The sequence below is a fragment of the Leucoraja erinacea genome, chromosome 3, assembly GCF_028641065.1.
Source record: "Leucoraja erinacea ecotype New England chromosome 3, Leri_hhj_1, whole genome shotgun sequence".
In the NCBI taxonomy this organism is placed as follows: Eukaryota; Metazoa; Chordata; class Chondrichthyes; order Rajiformes; family Rajidae; genus Leucoraja; species Leucoraja erinaceus.
Window position 1 is genome coordinate 40,264,057 of NC_073379.1, and position 19,487 is coordinate 40,283,543.

The 19,487-nt window shown below is 42.2% G+C and overlaps 1 protein-coding gene across 1 annotated transcript in view; it reads left to right on the forward strand.

The window, feature by feature from the left end:
* The window catches only part of trpm3 (transient receptor potential cation channel, subfamily M, member 3), a 304,246-nt gene that overhangs the window by 242,475 nt on the left and 42,284 nt on the right, over positions 1–19,487 (forward strand). The window contains exons 11-15 of the mRNA XM_055632483.1: positions 499–633; positions 2,679–2,729; positions 7,628–7,663; positions 7,903–8,043; positions 17,067–17,096. Coding sequence (XP_055488458.1) covers positions 499–633; positions 2,679–2,729; positions 7,628–7,663; positions 7,903–8,043; positions 17,067–17,096 — 393 coding nt within the window. The remainder of the gene's footprint in view (positions 1–498; positions 634–2,678; positions 2,730–7,627; positions 7,664–7,902; positions 8,044–17,066; positions 17,097–19,487) is intronic.

Consider the following 19,487-nt stretch of genomic DNA (forward strand, 5'->3'; position numbering starts at 1 on the left):
AGGGGGGCAATTTGATTTTTAAGGGGGGGCAATTGAGCGCGACTGAGGAGGTCTGGGTCCAAATTTTCGATTTTTAATTTTTTTGGATTTTCCATCAGGTAAATATATGTAGTTTATGTTTCAGATGTTATTTTGAGTAAATAATTTTTTGGGGGTAAAAAAGGTCTTTATTGTGTAGTTATTACATAATCTAGTGGAGATAGTGGAGTTAGATGTGGCCCTTGTGGCTAAGGGGATCAGGGGGTATGGAGAGAAGGCAGGTACGGGATACTGAGTTGGATGATCAGCCATGATCATATTGAATGGTGGTGCAGGCTCAAAGGGCCGAATGGCCTACTCCTGCACCCAATTTCTATGTTTCTATGTTTCTATGACATGATCTTATGATCAGAGATTTACCATTAACAATTGTCAAGCAGAATTTTGAATCAGATAAAGTGAACCCAATGCCTTTGTGTTGCAAGCCCTGTGACTGGATCTAATTGCTGGCATATTTAGGTGGGTTCCCTCGAGCAGGCCATGCTCGATGCACTGGTACTGGACCGCGTGGAATTTGTGAAGCTGCTGATTGAGAACGGGGTGAGCATGCATCGGTTCCTCACCATCTCCAGGCTCGAGGAGCTCTACAACACTGTGAGTTCATTCATTAAAGTGGCACCGTTATCATCCGCCTGGTCGACACTGCGCTCTGCTCCCCCACACCCCCACCACTCCCCACCCTCCCCCCATCCAATGGTCACCTCTGGAGAATGGTCGGATCTCTACAGAGCCTTCCATCGCTGGAGGATGTCCCAACAGCACCTTCTGTAGTCTGGTCACCCTGTGACATAGGAACAGCCAGTGTGTGTATTGCAAGCTCTCACAAAGTAAAGTCGTAATGGCCAGTAGATCTAATCTTCGGTGAAGCTGGTTGAGGTGACAGATATTGCCCAAGACTTCCTCGGAATTCCCCAAATTCCCCTTCTCATTTTTCAAAATATCACTTTCAAGCAATTACCATCCCCCTTAGTGGGGTGTTGGGGGCCACAGAACATGAAACTGTGTAGCACATAAACACTCCCACAATGTCTGTGCCAAACATGATACCAAGACCAATTCTTATCTGCCTGCACTTAATCCATATCCCTCCAATCCCTGCATATCCATGTGCCCATCCAAGAGTCTCTTAAATGCCACTATTGTATGTGCCTCAACCACCACCCCCAGCAGCGCATTCCAGCCACTCACCGCCTTCTGTGTAAAGAAACTCGTCCCACATATCTCCTTTAAAATATACCCCTCTCGCCTTAAAGCTATGCCCTCTTAGTATTTGACATTTCCACCCTGGGAAAAAAATATTTAGACAGTCTAACCTATGCTGCTCATAATTTTCTATACTTCTATCAAGTCTCCCCTCAACTTCTGGTGTTCCAGAGAACACAATCCAAGTCTGTGCAATCTCTCCCTGTAGCTAATATCCACTAATCCAGGCATCCTTCTGGTAAACCTCCTCTGCACCCTTTCCGAAACCTCCACATCCTTCCTGTAATGTGGCAACCAGGACCATGTGCAATTCTCAAATGCGGCCTCACCAAAATCCCATAAAGCAGCGTCATGGCTTTCTAACTCGTATACTCAATGTCCCGACCAATAATTTGCCTATCTTTACTTGTATTGCCACTTTCAGGAACTAACGGCCTTGATTTAACAAAATTCCCAAATTAACTCTTCCAACAATGCAGCACTCCACAGGGAGCAGTTGGCCTGGAGTCCTTGGAGTGGAATGTGAGCCATAATTGCCAGACTCTAGATTGAGAGTCCTTTCCACAAGCAGATGACTGGCTGTGGAATTATAGATCATGTTCATGGCTTCTACTTAGCTATTATCATGGGTTGTCTCCCCCAAACTTCATCGCACTCCTATCCACAATAGTGCGGATGCCCCATGTGACATTGTCTTCAAAGAACTGCTGGTCCAGCTACTAATTCCTTTATTCTTAGTGGAATGTGCATTCTGGTCTCTTCGGGTTATGAGCTTCTGACATATGGACAGCCCCTACATACAAATAAATGTTTGGGAGACCAGGGGGATGAATGGGGAAGGATCTGGTGGTTGCTGTGACAATAGACAATAGACAATAGGTGCAGGAGTAGGCCATTCGCCCCTTAGAGCCATTCAATGTGATCATGGCTGATCATCCCCAATAAGTACCCCCGTTCCTGCCTTCTCCCCATATCCCCTGACTCTGCTATTTTTAAGAGCCCTATCTAGCTCTCTCCTGAAAGCATCCAGAGAACCTGCCTCCACCGCCCTCTGAAGCAGAGAATTCCACTGCAATTCTGTGGAGTTGCAGGCATCTTCTGCCGGGTGGGATTGGTGCATTTCCAGGTGCTTTCCCGCTCTACCCACCGCTCCACCTCCACTTGAGCTGTCGGAGTCAGGAACACTGAGAAGACTCACTGAGTCAGTGAGGGCACTGACAACTGTTCTCACTGCACCTGCTCTCTTTCCTGTCACAGGGGTTTCTGTGACTAACCAACTGTTCGGGTTGCAAACGTTTCTCGAGAACAGAATCCTGTCTTGTGGACTTCCATTATTTCCACATTTCCATTATTGTGAATATAATAGAGGTCTGAAGAAGCTGCCTGAATCTCTCTGTGAACTTTACTGAAGTCATTGTGTCTCTGCTTCATTCCAGAGACATGGCCCATCCAACACTTTGTACCAATTAGTCAGGGATATCAAAAAGGTAGGTTGTTGCATCCTGCAACTGGTAGGTCAGAAAATGTCTGTTGTCGACACAAATGTGTTACATGTCTTTCATGCATTGTGGTCTTTTAATGGGTCACAGTGCTGAATTGAGTGCATAATGGGGCGAAGTGATGTAGTGCAGATCATTCTTTTTCACTACCATCTCCCGGTGTCAAAGCATCCACTGACACTCTTCAGTCGAAAGCCTTCATATTATGCTATAGTTTCAAACTCAAGCACCAAACATTCAGCAGCTTCGTTTCTGGGCAAGTATAAAAATGGATATAGAGATAAGATGGTTAAATATAGTTTGGATGCTACAATCTGGTTGAATTGCAGAACAGAAGCAAGGGGCAAAATGGGCTAACATTGTAATCCACGAGACCACAATGTGTTATTAAACTGCAACAAGTGAGAGCTGGTTCTTTACTCTAAAACTAGGGGTATTTCTATGCTTTGATACATAAATATAGTTAGAGAGCAGACTCGTGCTGTTCTGAACTCTTGCTATTAACAGACAGAGTAGGTTTTCATTCCAGCAATAGACAATGGATTTAAACATTGATTCAGAGGTTAAAGGAACCTCATTTTACTCAGTATTGAGAAGACACAAGATACTGCAGGTGCTGGAATCTTGAGCAAAACACAAAATGTGGAGTAACTCAGGAGGTCAGGCAACATCTGTGGAGGAAATGGACAGGCAATGTTTCGGGTTGGGTTCTTTCTCAGTATTAACTTATTTTAAGCCTCCAAATGAGTTTAATATCCATGGCAATGTTATTTAATTTAAATATATTAGCCAACAGACAAATTATCTTCTGCTTGCTGCTCAGGTTCCAATGTGTTCATAAACTTGTTTCCTTTAAGTGGGTCAATCACTGCCCGCGGGTATATGAGTAGCGAAGTGATGAATCGTGAACCAATGGGCATAAAGGGAATATAACATTTTCAAAGGTTATTGTTTTCTAAATAGATGGTGCAAACTTTCAGCTTGACTGTCATTTAGGGAGTTTTATTCCCAATCAAATAGTTGGAAGCCAGGCAGATTTTACAACCATTCCTTGTCGTCACTAACACATTAGGCCAGCAGGTTGAACCCTTGTCCTTGTGGACCAATAACCTCCAGGCTTATTTCAAACTCTCACACCAAACTGATTCAGCGCTCACTTCCCCCGTGTAAAACACCCGCAATATCCCATAATTCAGCAAGCCCCACAAATAAAGTGAAAATGATCACATAACCTATTTTCGCGGATGCTTGTTTGAGGGTAAATATTGCCAGGACCCCAGGGAAATTTTGCCGCTTGTTCTTCCACAGAGTAGCGTAGGAATTTTTACATCCACCTATTTGAGTAGTTAAATGTCTCACCTAAGAGGCAGCGTGGAGAGTCAGCCAACATTGGTATGAACAAATCATTGAAGAGGGACTTGAATCTACCATCACCAGACAGAGAGAGCATGGACTGGGGACTCCATCAAATCTTCCATTTGAGATTAATGCCAGCTGGGTCATGCTGAGTTTTGGATGCGTTTAATATGGTTGGGCTTAATAAATCCCGTGGGTTCCCAACAGCCACTCCAGTCAATGAAAGGAGACTGCAGTTTATTCATTGTGGATTGCTCTAGCCACATCGTTCACCATTCCAAATCATAAATGGGATGCAGTTTTTGCAAGCATATTTTTTTAAGACCTATAACTTTTCTCGATACCGTGACGTAGGTTCCAAAACATAATTGTTGGATTAATATTGCCCATGTCTGTGAAGGATTTTGAAGTTCCTGATCTTTATTTAACCTTTAGATTGCTCATTGGGCAATTGTAGACACATAAAGAAAGTGTGGGAGAGAATGCAGTGGTGCAGCACTCCCAAAGGTGAATTTTTAAGCTGAGGTGGATTTAAAGGCACTTGGTCAAAGAAGAGCAGGAAATTACCCCCAAGACCCTGGGTAAATATTTTTCCATCAACCAACATCACAATAACTGATTATTTGCTGAGTACAGCTGGTACATTATAATACTAATCCCACTGCAAGATACTTCATGAACTGCAAAGTGCTTTGAGGTGGCTAACAGTGACTGGACTTTAGACTTCAGACATACAGCATGGAAACAGGCCCTTTGGCCCACTGAGTCAGAGCCAACCAGCAGTCAACCTGTACACTAACACTACCCTACACACTAGGGACAATTACAATTTACAGACGACAATTAACGTACAAACCTGTACTTTTTTAGAGTGTAGGAGGAAACCGGTGCACCCGGAAAAAAACCCACGCTCTGAAGTCTAAAGTCTAATCACTATTAGTAATCTCAAAGCACTTTAGCTGCCATACAAGGACCTGACCCCACGAACTTCAGCCTCAAAAGAGAGACTCACATTGACATGGGCACCCCAGCTTCCGATATAAAAGCTCAAAGTATAAATATACCAAGATATATTGCAGTTAATTTGATCCTGGAATAACTCAGCGGTTAATATAACTGTACATTTCCTAGGACAGGATTGAGTTAAAAGATCATGGCCTGCAAATTCAGTGCCATGTACACAAAAATTGTTGGGTATTTTCCAGCCATGATTACAACCATTCCCAAACTGAATTGACCCAATGGTAACATTTGGCAGGGCATTTCTGGTCATGAATCACATGTCCGATGGCGTGGCTCCTGCATCAATTAATGAAGCATCGAAAGCAGGTTGGGTCTCAGACACTGTCCGAGGAACTCCGGCAATGATGTCCTGGGGCTGGGATGGTGGAGTTATAACACGAATCATTTATTTTCATAAAATCACACTCACATTGCCTCATCCTGTTTTGCTATACTGAGTGGTCTGCTATGAATTCCTTTACAATCAATTCCAGCATTTACCCAACAATAGGCCAACTGTTCTAAGTTCCCTGCTTTCCCTCAACCTCCTTTCTGAATAAATATTACATTTACTTTTTTTCCAATCCACTGGAAGCTTTCCAGCATCTGGTGAATTCTGGAAGATAACAACAGTGCATATACTTTCTGTGTAGTTACTGTATATTAGAACCAAATGATGTGGATGGTCATGTCTGGGGTAGCTGCCATTTTTAATCTCCTTATTGTCCCCTAGTGATCTCCTTATTTTTGTCTAGTGATCCTATTGCCTCAGTCCTCTTTCCCTGGGTTCATTCCTATTTCTTATATGCACTTTGCGTTTTCCTTTGTGAAGACTGATACAAAGTACTTGTTTAACATCCCTGCCATTTTATTGTTCTGTGTCATTAATTCCTGTTTCACCTGCTGAGAAATCAATATTCATTTTTGCTACTCCCCTTCCTTTATTTATTTGAGCTTACATCTAACATCTGTTGTCATATTCCCAGTTAGATCATACTCACGTTCTTTCCCTATTCTTTACCCAATCTCCAATCATCATCCAACTCATTTCTAAAATTCTCCAGATCCTCCATTTCCTTATTTTGCTTTGAATTTTCTTTCAATCCAATACCATCCTTACCTTTCCTTAGTTAGCAAGGGGTAGACCATTTTGCGATTTCTCAACATGCATTGTGAATTATGATACATTTCTTTAAATATCTACGTCTACTTATCTACTAGGAACACATTTAACCTGATTGATACATCTACTTTAGCCAGTTCAGACTTATCAATTTACAAATGCCATTATTCACCAATAAAATTCAAGTTTTGAACATGAGTTCATCACACTCAAACTAAATGTGAAATTCAATCTTGCAGTCACAATTCGCAAGAGTATTCTTCAGAATGAAGGTGCATTACACTTGACCAGAACTAAAATATCCTGATCTTGTTAGGTCCAAATATATTGTTCTATTTAAAATATTTGTAAATTTACCGAGCATTTAAGTTAAGGCTGTAGACCTCTCTATCAGTCTATCTCTTACTAACTCATTCTCAGGCTAAGGTGGTTTTTCAAGCATGCATAAAGGAAGGTGGAAAGATTAAGATTAGGAAGAAAGAAAATTGTAGACTTTAGGGCTTGTCCCACTTAGGCGACTCTTTAGGCGACTGCAGGGACTAGTTTTAATGGAATTCACCCACGACATCTGGCGACAACCTACGACAACACCTAGGTCAACCTGCGACAACCTACAACAACCTACGCCACCAAAAATTGTCGGCACTGTCGCCGAAAAGATTTCAACATGTTGAAAATTTTGCGGCAGTCACCTGTAGTCGCCTTATGGCCCAGGCAGAGAGCCACCGGAATTAGAGTGATGGAAGTCGGGGATCAACAAGATGTCACAAATTGGAAAAACACACAGAGTTGAAGGACTGGGAGAAATGACAGAGATAGAAAAGGGGAAAGGTCAGAAAGATTTGGACACAAGGATAAGATTTTAAAAATTTAACCATGTGAAATCAAAAGCCAGATGGTATCAGTGAACACAGGAGATAATGGGCAACTTGGACACACTGGAATATGGCAATGAGCTTTAATTTGTATGCGTCTTATTGGACATTGGTTGGCATTGACCTCTTAACATGGTTGTTAAAGCAATTACATAGTAGTTCAGAAATGATTGTTCAATGTGTTGTGCAGGTCACTCTACAAGAACAACAGTGGTAAATAAAGGATAATGATTAATGAAATTAAAAATTCCCTCTCGTAAGACTGAGTTACATTTTAGCTATACAAACGAATGGTGTAAAGGATCCGTTTACTCTTAAAAGGTTGCCAGCATAAATCGCGGAGTAAAAGTGATCTTAAAATGCTATGTTGACAAAACAACTGCCAAGGCAATGAGCCCTGCTGAGGATAACCGCCTCTTTATCAGAAGGTTGCTTGTCAAATTTCAGAGATCATCATGAATGAAGCTAAACTTTGATTTGTGCTGTAAAATGGTGCCGTAACTCATTGAAACTTGTTTGTTCTCTCCAAGCGAGAATACCAAGCATTCAGCTGGATCTATTTTCAGGTGACTTGATTAAGATCTGCTTAGCGCATAAAATACATTTGCTATTAAACTAAAGTTAACAAAAAAAAAAGGTAGCGTGCAAATCCATTTCCAACAACATTGCTAAAAGTATTATTAATTCATTTAAAAAAAAACTTCAACTAAAATCCAATAATAATAATTAAAGTGGTCTTGCTCAAGGCTTGTGTGGTGCTAATATGAAGTCTCTCTGTCTCTCTGCTCTGTTTGGTGTCGTTTAGGGGAACCTCCCGCCTGATTATAGAATCAGTTTAATTGACATCGGGCTGGTGATTGAGAATCTGATGGGAGGAGCCTATCGCTGCAATTACACACGCAAAAGATTTCGAACCTTGTACCACAATCTGTTTGGTCCAAAGCGGGTGAGTAGAGTGGCATAAATAACAGCGTTCACAATCCTCGCACCGCAACAAGAGTCGATGATGTAGTCTGAATGACAATTTTATTTATCCATTCATGGGTTTTGAGTGTCACTGGTGTTTACTGCCCATTCCCATCTCCCCAGGAGATGGTGGTTAGGGGAACACAGCCGTTTTGTGTGATGATGCGACTCGTTTTAGTTGGCTGGGGATGTAGTGAGGGCAGAACTGCCTACATCTACCCAAGTCAGGATTGGTGGGTGACTTGGAAGGGAGCTGGTATGCATTCCCATGCCTCTACTGCCCTTGTCCTTCCAGTTGGTAGAGGGTAATGCAGTTGTGGGGTGCATTGGCAAATCGCTGCCGTGCTGCCTGATAGATATATCACACCACAGCCGCAATGCAGATGGGGTGAATGTATAAGCAAGTGAATAGAATGTCAGTCAGGAGGAGTCTCTTCCCTGGATGGATTCCTGTATATTTAGATCCTCAGCTCTTGGATATTGGACACCTCCTGGCCATTTCTTCACTGCCACCAGCATTCTCTCATTGAAGGGATCGTTATTTGGAACACAGGGAGGCCATTCAGCCTCTCAAGCCTACCCACCATTCTGTGAGATCTTGCCTAATCTGACCCTTCACTCGATTATCCTGCTTGGCTTCCATTACACTAGACACTAGTCGCTAAGGAGATATTCTCAGTCCCAGGTTTTCAGTTGTCATTTGAAGCCCTTGCTCAGCAATTTCATGGGGTGCAGATGTTCCACTTCCCTTTATCCGCCCCCACTCCTCCTCCCACATCACCACTGAACTGGTGATGTTCACCATCACCACTCCAAGGTATGTCCCCTTATGCTTTAGAAACATAGAAACATAGAAAATAGGTGCAGGAGGAGGCCATTCGCCCCTTCGAACCAGCACCACCATTCATTGTGATCATGGCTGATCGTCCCCTATCAATAACCCGTGCCTGCCTTCCCCCCATATCCCTCGACTCCACTAGCCCCTAGAGCTCTATCTAACTCTCTCTTAAATCCATCCGGTGACTTGGCCTCCACTGCCCTCTGTGGCAGGAAATTCCATAAATTCACAACTCTCTGGGTGAAAACGTTATTTCTCACCTCAGTCTTAAATGGCCTCCCCTTTATTCTAAGATTGTGGCCCCTGGTTCTGAACTCGCCCAACATTGGGAACATTTCCCCTGCATCTAGCTTGGCCAGTCCTTTTATAATTTTATATGTTTCTATAAGACCCCCCCTCATCCTTTGTTTACATTTGGTCTAAGGAGGATAGTCCTCACTCAATCCCATTAAAAGGTTGAATTAAATCAACCCACAATGCAGCACCAAATGCATGGGTGGGCTCAAAGGAATACAAAACGGATTTAATTAGCCTGTCCTCAATGTGCAGCAGGGTCCCAGCCTGATACGTCACCTATCCATGCTCTCCAAAGATGCTGGCTGACCCGCTGAGTAACTCTAGCACTTTGTGCCCTCAATTTAACCCTTTCAGTACTAGTTTCATTCTGATAAGTCAGTGCTTCTCCCTTCCAGGGAGGGTATATCTGGCCTGGTGGACATACAGAACCAGATGCATTCGATCAAATAGGGTCATATCAGGTGTTCTTTACAACTGCAACGTTACTACATTCTTTAGCTCCTTGACCAACTACCAATTTATCATATTGATTCTTATTCTACAATAACCCATTAGCAGTTAGTGCCTGTCCCCATCCCTTGCAGTAATCTTTGCTCTTTTCAATTATCCCTGGCCCTTTTGATAGGTCTCATTCTTCACAATTATCCCCGTAAATTCTGATTCTTCCTATTAATTCTGATAATTCCTCCTCTTTCTAATTATCCATGTAATCTGATCCATACCTCCTTCTGATTGTCCATACCATCCTCCTTTCTTCCAATTTTGCCTTCCCATTCTGATTGTGCTATTTGTTCATGTGGTCCCATTCCTTTTGATCATTCCCGCTTCAACTCTTCCTTCAACTGAGTCCACTCCTTTTAACCATCTGCATTCCTTCTGATCATCATTTCTTTATTCATCTGTCAAGGCCTCCTTCAAATTGTCTCCATCTCCTCTGATTGAACCCTTCCTGATTCTCCACCTCTTCTTTTGATTGTGGGTCCCTCCATCTGCTTACTGTCCTCCTTCACATTGTCCACTCTCTCCCTTTCATTTGGGCCTCTTCCTTCTAATTACCCATTCCCTGAATGACTATTCCCCTGGAACACTCCTTATCCTTTCCAATTGTTCTCCGATCTTTTCCATGGAGAGATACTTCTACTTCACAATCCTCCAAGCTGGTCCCAAATGAGCTTAAGACCTCATGTAGAAGTGAAATTGGCAGTAAATCTACCACTTTCATTTAGTAGCACCAAGATATAATACACTTTGTGCTGACCCAGTGTAGGAGGAAACACTCATAATTGTCCCCACTGAAATTGTATTTGTCTTTAGGGAAATTATGCCCTCAGCTCCAAAGTGTCTCAAGAATTAAATCTTGCATGAAGTCCTGAAGAATTATTTACTAAACCGCCCGGTCTCCATATCACATAAACCAGAACATATGGCAGAATAATTGGGCAGGAAACAGTTTTAATGTAGAATATACCCCAAGCTGCTTTACAGGAGTGATATCAAAATAAAGCCGGAAAGAAATGAAATGAAAAAAATGAAATGAAATGATTCAATTTATTGTCATTGTCAGTGTACAGTACAGAGACAACGAAATGCATTTTTAGCATCTCCCTTGAAAGGGAGACACAGGGCGTCGCGGTGTGCCCGCGCCTGCCGCCATTCAAGGATTACAGGCAGGAATGTGATCAGACATATCAAAAATAAAAGCCGGGAAATAATATTAAAAGCACGGGGGCAGATAACTGAAAGTTTGATTAAAGAGATAGGTTTTACAAATTATCTTAAGGGAAGAGAGAGATGTGGGGAGGATATTCCAGAACTTGGGGCATTAGTGAACACCATAACCTGTAGTAGAGCAGTGGAGATCAGGAATGGGCTAGAGGCTAGAACTGGAGGAACAGCGATATCAAGGATGAGTTTAGGCCTGGAGGAGAGCTGCACTGATCAGGGCTATACTGATGGGGGAGAAATCAAAAGGGATTTGAAAAACAGGATGATAATTTTAAAAGCACGGGCCGGCAGATTCAAAGCCAGTAAATGTCTAGTTCTCCAAAACCTGATATTTCTTTCTGTTTACATTATCAGGAGAAAGTCTTGTCTCCTTAAATCAATAGTGATAAAGTTCATTTGGATATCTAGAAACAATTTGATAGGGTATCACATAAAAAGTTAAGTATGTCAAGTGAATTGGTAAGAAGTTGGTCATTGAATGATAATGTGGGAAAATGTGATAAGCACATTGGGGGGAAGAATTTAAAAGCAAATTATTGTTAAAAGAGAGTGAGACTAAAAAATGTTACAATATCTAGTAATCTGGAAGCTCTGGTACTTAAAACGCAAAAAAGTGATGTCTTGTAAGTTTGCAGGTGGGTGGACTAAAATGTGGGGAGTTATCCAGTTTTGAAGGAAGGATGGAAAATAAAGAATTATTTAGAGTGGGTCTGACTACTAAGTTCAGCAAGTAATTAAGAAGGCTAAGAGAATGTTGGCCTATATTCCAAGGAACATGGATTATAAAGATACATAAGTTTTAATGCAATTTAGATGATATTGATAAGACCAGACCTGGAGTACTGCAAATAGACTTGGTCCCCACATTTAAGAAATAGTATATTTACAATGGAGCCAATGCAATGAAAGTTCACTAAGTTGATGGGGATTTATGGAGGAAGATTAACCAAGTTGCAATTTAAAAGAACGATAGATAATTTTATTGGATCACGGAAGATTCTGCGGGAAGTTAGCAAGGTGAATGCTGAAAGAATATTTCCCCTCGTGAGCATATTTCTTGAGCACTCCCTCAAGGAAGACCAAACTGCAGTGACAGTTATGCATGGTGAAGGGGCTGTGGTTGCTTGTTGCAATCGCTTATTGCTGTAACTCCAGTACCACACTGGGAATCAACTTCAACAAAGCAAGCACGCAGTAGCAGTAGTTGCTCACTAGATGGATCTGCAGAGTAAATCAGTCCAAAAAACACATTCTTCCATACTAGTACCAAGAAGGCCACATTTGTTAACCAATCCAAACCATTAACTCCCTTACTCTTCAGCATACCATTAGACTACAATCCCAGTGGATAGCCAGTCAACAACCCTCCATTGGGTGAAAGGCGGGAGTTACAAGGCTGTGATTTCACCAGTGGAAACCTAATCCCCTATTAATAAGATATCAATGAGACAAGCCTCCCACATCACCCACCATTTTGACTGACAATGTACTTTCCTTTTTTTTTTCTCAGTCCTCCCTTTAACCTTCCACTCCCTCACTCATCTCTCACTTCCCCTTCCCCCTCTTTCAGTTTTTCTCTCTCCCCTCCTTCAGTCACCTTTATCTCTACCCTCCCAAGGGTACGGGAGTCTAAAAATAGAGGACATGTTTGAGGTGAGAGGGGAAGTATATTGAGGGTATATGGAACATTGTGAGAGGAGGTAGTGGAGGCTAGCATAATCACGGCATTTAGATAGGCACACGGATAGGGGAACAACAGTGGGTATTATAGGCCAAATTGGTATTAACATAGATAAGCATCACATTCTGCATAGATAAATTGGGCTGATGGGTCTGTTTTTGTGCTGTACAACTGAATAACTCCAGATATCTCCCCATCCCCTCTCTCCTTTCCTCCATTATACAACACCTCCGTTTTCTTCAACATCTTCCCTTTTCCGCTCCCTCCCATTACTCTTCCCAGCCTGTTTCTTCCATTCTCTACCAATCCTCCGTCCCTACTTCTCCACCCTCTTGCCTTTACCCCTCCTCCCCTCCACCCAACCAATTACCCTCCTGTTAATTGATGCCCAAAAGCAAACAGTGCTCAGTCGGGTGAGAGGCGGGAGCTACAAGGCTGTGACTTAACCACGAGAAACCTAACTCCCCTATTAATAATTACCATAAAAATTCAAGAAGTTACCAGAGGTTTTTAAGTTGGTGAACATCATCCAAAAGGTTAGGCTACAGGGCTCCATACTCTTATTCTTTATGTTACAACCATGCTTGAGGTGATGGTGTGGGTGTCATGCCCTGTGAGTCAGCAGTCTGCAAGCTGTGTTTGTTTGTGACCATTGCATGACCGCATTCTGTGCAGAATCTTCTCCCAGCAGACCTCAAGCATCTGTTTATTAACCTCCACTGGCCTTGCATTGCTTCATCACTTACTCTGGATCTAACAATCTAAGGCTTGCACAGGACTGTGAATGGATGGGAAACGCACAGCACCCAGACACGGGGTGATCACCACAAAGTTGATGTGATTCTGTCCTTAGCTGTACAAATCTCAATTCTATTTAACATCAGCAAAGTGTAATATTGTGAAGTGTGGAAATCCAAAATAAAAACAGAAAGCGCTGGAAACACTCAGCTGGTCAGGCAGCATCCGCAGAGAGGGATGTCGACTTAATGTTCCAGGTGAAAGATATTTCAGCAATCAAATGTTAACTCTGTTTCTTCCTCCAAGCCCGCTGAGTCATCCGAGTGCTTTCTGTTCTTCGATGTGTTTTCATGTAATCTTCAGAGTTACTGGTGACCAGCTAGACTCCTGATTCCTACAATGACATCACTTTATACGAAGTGCAAGCCATGCAATCAGATGCGCCATGCAATCAATGCGAATATGTCTGCACCAATTTCACAGTGCAATTTGCAATCCTAATAACACTGGTATCCCGCTCAGAGCCACCCTGAGGAGTGTGGATCCATTGCACTGCACCTAGTCTGAAGTCAAATATTTTTACTGGAAAATACAAGAAAGCAAAGACAAATAAGATCATCAAAACGTACAACCATACCAGTTTCCTAGCTTGCACAATTCAGCTGCACTGCCCATGTTTCCTCGGCCCATGAAAGTGCGTTGACTCATTGACACTTGGTCAAGGGGAGCACTCTATGTAATGCACTGTTTTGAACCTGGTTCGGTTAGCACGCTAGGTCCTGGGAATACACAAAGGGTGCTAAATTAGGTAGTCGTGCAACCCAATCTATTACATTTTAAATTCAGTACATGGGACAAATATTGCATCAAAATCTTTCAAGCCACCCTGTGTCAATTGGACTGTCTACATATAGGGCCTTGATTAGTTTAGTTCATTATTGTCACTTGTACTGAGGTACAGTGAAAAGCTTTTGTTTGCGTGCTATCCAGTCAAAGAAAAGATTATACATGAATACAATCAAGCCATCCACAGTGCACCATTAAAGAGTACAATATTCAGTGCAAGATATAACATTGAATGTGTATATGTATATATCACATGGAGTCTACAGCATATACACCAGACATTCAGCCTAACTCCTTTGTGCTGGTATTTGTGCCCCATCCCATCAATTGCCCTCTCCACCCATTCATCTCCTCTTTAGAATTCACCTCAACCAGTCTCTCAGAGATGTAGACAAAAGGTGCAGTCCCAGCCACCGTTTCGATGAACACTTGCACTCTGTCCGCCAAGGCCCGTTGGATCTCCCAGCTCCTTCCCAATCCCATACTAACCTTTCAGTCCTGGGGTCCCTTGAGTGAGGCCTCGAACAAATTGGAGAATAACACCTCTTACTCCACTTGGGTAGCTTACAATGGTATGACCATTAGCTTACCAAATTTTAACTATATAACCCTCCCGCTCCCTTCTTTCCTCACATGCCCCCCCCCCCCCCCCCCGGCCCCCCATCTCCTTCTTAACCCTCCCCCTCCCTTCTCTCCTGTGCCTGCCTAGAGCTATTTCTCCCCTTCCACCTACATTCCTTTTTCTGGCTTCACACTTCACAACTCTTCAATCCTTTTGTCTCACACCTACTGTCGTTACATCTCCGTCAATCGTCTGCCTATCAAAAAATCCTCCTCGTCTGTATTAACCTGTTACCTGTCAGGCTCTGCTCTGCCCCGCCTCTTTTCTAGCTCTCCCCCTCCCTACAACCAATCTGAAGAAGGGTTGTCACCTTTTCATGTCCTCCAGAGATGCTGCCTGACCCGCTGTTACTCCAGCATTTTGTGTCCGTCTCTCTGAGATCAAGTTTCACATTCTGATTGCTCTCTGAATTTTCCATTGAATTCCCATTTTGTTTTTATGTCTCCTAGCTTTGGCCTTGCCCACACCTAGAAAATACGTGTATGCTATAACATACCACTTCATAATACTGAAAAACCACAAACGGGTCTGTTCTGGAGAAAAGCTCAAATATTTAGGTCTCTCCATCAACTGTAACCACGGGCAACATCCTTGTCAATCATTTTATTCTGTCCCCTTCCTCCAGGTCCTTTGTATAAATGGAGACATCGTTTATTCAATGTTCTTTCTATATTTTAACATAACTTCAGACTTTCCATTTCTGTTTCACTGGAAAGGAATCCTTGTGTGTTTTTGTTTGAGCCTAAATGGACTGATTAGTGAAAGCATTTGTTGAATTACAGTGCTTCAGAATTAAACACTTATCCTTGAAAGGTTTAGTTACAAAACTCAAGGAAATAGGAGCAGAGGTAGGCCATCAGGCCCTCACGCCTGCCCTGCCATTCATCATCATGTCTGATCCACTCCTGCCCACAAATCCTCTTCTGCACAAGATCCTAATCACCCTCAATCCTCAATCTTACTGCTTAAATGCTTCCAATGATCTAACCATAATTCTCTGCTGCAGAGAATTCCACAGATTCACCACCATTTGCCAGGAGAAAATTCTGCATACCTGCTTTAAATGAACGGCCCCAAAATCTTGAAACTATGCCTCCTCGTTTGAAACTCAAATATTTAAAACACTAACCTCACCCTTGGTTACACTCTGTAACAGCAGTGGGGCCTTGTAGCCTGCTTCTAGGAAATTCATTCCATTTCTTTCAATGGATTAGAATTTCTGGAGCACATGGCCACTACTACTTTGTGCATTCAGCACAAGTAACCAAGGTCTGTTTCATAGCCCAATGAAATTGAGCAATTTCCAAAGTAGGATTATCCATTGAAAGATACAGCATGGAAATAAGTCCTTCAGCCCATCGACTCCATGCTGTCCATTGATTACCCGTTCTCATATTCTATGTTACCCTAGTTTCACATCCACTCCCTGCACACCAGGGGCAACTTACAGAAGCCAATTAGTCTACAAACCCACATGTCTTTAGGATATGAGAGGAAACTGGAGCACCCGGAGGAAAACAAGGAGAATGTGACCACAAATAGAGGAGGTCAGGATCTAACCCCTGGGTCTCTGGCATTGTGAGGCAGTATCTCTACCAGCTGTGCCACTGTGCTCATACTGGGAGTTGATATCCCAAGCAAAGGTCATTAGTGTCTGGCCATAGCCATATTATTGCTTTTCACCCTAATTAATAATGGATTTCCATCATTAATTATGTATCACAGTAGCCCTTGCCAGATAGCTCTAAAGTTAGAAATTATTCTTGAAATAGGACCCAATGAAATGGCTCTTGTCTGCTTTGTTTGCAGTTAAATGTGATTCTGATCCAATATTACAGCAGTCATGAAAACAATAATGAAGTCTCACAATACAGTGTAAAATTACATACTAAACCAGAGGCAAGAGGAGAAATCATCGTTCTTACTTAAACAAATGCTCCATTGTGTTCTTAAGTAAATGGCAGTCAAAGTAGGTTCAGGAGTAACATTCAAAAGGGAGTTGGAGAAATACTTGAAAATTTTAAAAAATGAGCAAAGATCAGGGTGTGTGGGTTCATCCAAAAAGCTGGTATAAGCATGATGGGCCAAATGGCCTCCTTCTGCTGTCTCATAGCCTTAACTATAGATTTAAGTGCCAGTTTATCATCATTAACTATTGGGTTGTGAATACTTAAGGTATGGTTCTTTGGCATTCTGCAAAAAGACAATGCTCGGTGCTTATCTTAAACCTTCATCTTTCTTATTGATTTCTTGCAGCCCAAGGCTCTGAAGCTGCTGGGAATGGAGGTACATTAACACCATCAATTTCTATTCCTTTATTCAAGGAGCTCAGCCTGGTTTATACAACAGAGGTTTTGATAATCCACAACAAACTTAGAACCGCTAATGTCAAATTGTCCACCTGGTCTGAGACAGCTACCCCAACCATTAGTGTAAAATGCAAACTATTGTGGATGCTGGAAATCTGCAACAAAAACAGCAAATGTTAGAAGCCAGCACTGGCCTGGCAACATCTGCGGAGAGAGAAACAGACTAAATGATGCTGGTTGTGGTCAAATGTCCAAAGGAGAGTGCTGGCGTATGCCAGCTCACAGGTAAATCCTGCATTGAGGCAGACCTGCTGTAAGGTGAGTGACAAAGGATGTCACACCTGTCACTCCGCACCACCGCCAGATTCCCCTCAGAATACGGAGGCAGAGCCTGAATGTGCTGGGAATCTGCCAGCATATTGCAGAGGAAACCCACCCAGACACAGCTCCCCGTTCATTCCAATATGTTTCCCAACCTGGGGAACGCCGACAACGAAGGGGAGAAGGAGAGACCTAGGGGAGGGGGCACGTGCTGCCATGTGCGGTGGCAGGCAGTAGATAGGACTGTGCAGTGAACATTTGCAACTCGGTCTGTGCCAAAACGTGGTGACACTGGTGGGAAAATTTGGTTCCACCCACACAGTTAGCATTAGGTGCTTAGAGATGATGATGGTTTATGGTCTTCCTTTGTGGAGTATTTGCATTCAATTTTCAGACAGGATCCACCCTTTCAGTTGACATTACCCGAGACAGTTACAGGCTTACATTCAATGTATAGTTCATTTTCAAGACCAGTTATGTCCGCAAGTCTATGCATCATGGCATATTAAAGCAAACAATCTCATTTGGGTAAAAGTCTAAAATCCATTTAGCTTTTTTTAAATTTCTAACTTTAATTATCCAACCACTGTTGTATAAACATAATTTACATAAGTGAATAGTGGAATATCCAGTGTGGGAATTAATTTCATAACTCATATCTTGATTATAATTGTGTTATGATCCCTGTCTGCGACAGGGGACAGGCTGGATATAGCATTGTTCCTTCTTGGGTAGCCTATATGTATCTGAGACCTCCCTCTCCCTTTTCATTGTAGCTTTATATTCATTTACATCAAGTCAAGGCTGTGCTTCTGTGTTGACTATTGATTTGATTATTTTATTTGATGGTATCTAGTTCGAAGAGTTCTGTTTCTCATTTGTTAGTTCATTCCTGTCTTGTCCGTTGCTTCTCTGTGTCATGGAGATACAACATTGTGTAGAGAAATGCTTCTGTTGCCTTTTAATTCATTGGGTATTGTTGCTATTTAATCAGGCAAGTGGTCAGATTCAACCTTTACTTGTCATTAAACATGAACACAGTGTTAAAATTATGATTTTAAAAAGAATTAATAATAAAAAATGGTTATCACCACTGTTTAACCATTGGTGTCTGAATTCTCATAAACTATGTCTGAAACGGATTTAAATATAGTTTTTCATTAAAGATAAATTTGTGGGATGTTCAGTGTACAAGATATACTTTCACTGAGCTCTATAAACACGATCGGTGTGAAGTTTAGATGTGTCTATACATGTTTAAACTAGATTTTGCATTAGAAGGGACTTATGATTTGTAAACAGATGTTATAACATTTTTACAATTTAATTTTTCCATCAGATGTGAACTTCCAAAGCTTGATTAGCCTTATGATACAACAATTGAATTGTAGGATGTAAAGCAGTTACATAACCTCCCCCAATGCATAGATGTTCTGCTAGGAAGAGCCTACTTGCAACATATTCCCTATCACACTACAGATGCCTTGCCCATGTTACATGACATTGAAGAGTGCACAATATCCCTATACCCCAAATCTGTTGAATGGATGCCTGGCATTCTTATGACTGAATGCCTGGAGTTCTTATAACTTCCAATACTTGTCACATCTCCACACCACATTCCTGCTAATGGTGATATAGTACATAAATCATTTTGATACCCCACCTCTCCTGGCCCAGCAGGGAAAATTTCTAGGAAGGAACTGCAGATACTGGTTTGAACCGAAGCTGGACACAAAATGCTGGAGTAACTCAGCAGGACAGGCAGCATCTCTGGAGAGAAGGAATGGGTGACGTTTCGGGTCGAGACCCTTCTTCAGACTGAAAGTCACAAGTATGGGAAACGGGAGATATAGATGATGATGTAGAGAGATATAGAGCAAATGAATGAAAGATATGCAAAAAAAGTAACAATGATAAAGGATACAAGCCATTGTTAGCTGTTTACTAGGTGAGAACAAAAAGCTGATGTGACTTGGATGGGGGAGGGATGGAGAGAGAGGGAATACGGGGGTTACTTGAAGTTAGAGAAATCAATATTCATACC